This window comes from Sinocyclocheilus grahami, unplaced genomic scaffold, assembly GCF_001515645.1.
Source record: "Sinocyclocheilus grahami isolate Dianchi unplaced genomic scaffold, SAMN03320097.WGS_v1.1 scaffold6721.1, whole genome shotgun sequence".
Taxonomy (NCBI): domain Eukaryota; kingdom Metazoa; phylum Chordata; class Actinopteri; order Cypriniformes; family Cyprinidae; genus Sinocyclocheilus; species Sinocyclocheilus grahami.
The window spans coordinates 1,869-3,022 of NW_015511022.1; the positions used below are offsets into that span (position 1 = coordinate 1,869).

The 1,154-nt window shown below is 34.0% G+C and overlaps 1 protein-coding gene across 1 annotated transcript in view; it reads right to left on the reverse strand.

Annotated features, from left to right (window-relative positions):
- Nucleotides 1–1,154, reverse strand: part of LOC107577641 (vacuolar protein sorting-associated protein 8 homolog) — a gene marked incomplete at its 5' end in the record, with an annotated part of 7,050 nt that overhangs the window by 889 nt on the left and 5,007 nt on the right. The window contains 2 exons of the mRNA XM_016263694.1: nt 698–780; nt 865–928. Of these exons, the coding sequence (XP_016119180.1) occupies nt 902–928 (27 nt within the window). The remainder of the gene's footprint in view (nt 1–697; nt 781–864; nt 929–1,154) is intronic.

Consider the following 1,154-nt stretch of genomic DNA (forward strand, 5'->3'; position numbering starts at 1 on the left):
GCTCAAGAAACATTTCTTATTATCATCAATGTTGAAAACAGTTGTACTGCTTCATATTTTTGTGGAAACAGTTTTTTAGGATTCTGTGATGATCAAAAAAGAATGATCAAAAAGATCGGCATTTATTTTACTGTTTGTAACAGTGCATATTACATAGTCTTTATTATTTATGCAGAATTTTATTTAAGTAAAATATGATTTCATATTTCTTTCTTTTGATTCCAGGGTGAAATATGATCTGGGCGTGGTTTTGACAGGTTTCATGATGCTCATCTATGCAAACTTTAGTGCAAGTCATTTTTACAAGAAAATATCTAACATTTATGTTAGTTAGAAATTATGTTGTATTATTAGTTAGATATTTATGTTAACATTTTACAATTCTGTAACAGAAATGTTCTATAACAGTAACCTAATTAAGGTGCATAGTGAGTTGACTCTACAAGGTAAATCTAATTTATCAACCACATTTCCAGAGAATAATTAAATATATGTCTCCTCAAATAATATGCCGGACCGTTATAAATTATGATTTGCTATGATCTATGAATGGTTCATGTTGTACTATAGAAGATGGATGATCTTATCGTTCCACAAATAAATCATGTTTTGACTATGAAGTTCAAGGACATCAGCTGTATATTTGTTTGGTGGATGAAGCAAATCTGTTCTGTGTTCTGATTGGAAGATATCTTACAATTCCGTCTTCTCTGCAAGGTCAAGGAGACGCCCTTCATCAAACTGGACCACGCCACCAACCTGCAGCAGCTCCAGCAGAACCTGACACATGTGAAGATCATATGTTCAATCAATCAATGTTTTCACAAATTAAGGATGGTTTCAAGCTGGTTTTTGTGTTCCTACCTGCTGTCTTTCTGTATGTCTAGAGTCATCATCTGGACTACATAGAAACTCTAGAACCTGCAAAAGAATGAGCAACAGATAAAAGACACTTCAACAAAAAATCTTTTCATACAGGAAAGGCAGAATAATTCTAAAATCATAACAGTCAGCTTCCCTGTCGGTAGCTGAAAAGCTTCCAGACTGGTTTTAAATTGATGCAATCTAATTAAGAACAGGCCCCAACGTAGGGTGCAAAATCCTGAACTCTTTAACATGCAGAAAAACAAGCATAGCACTACTAATGCGGGAGA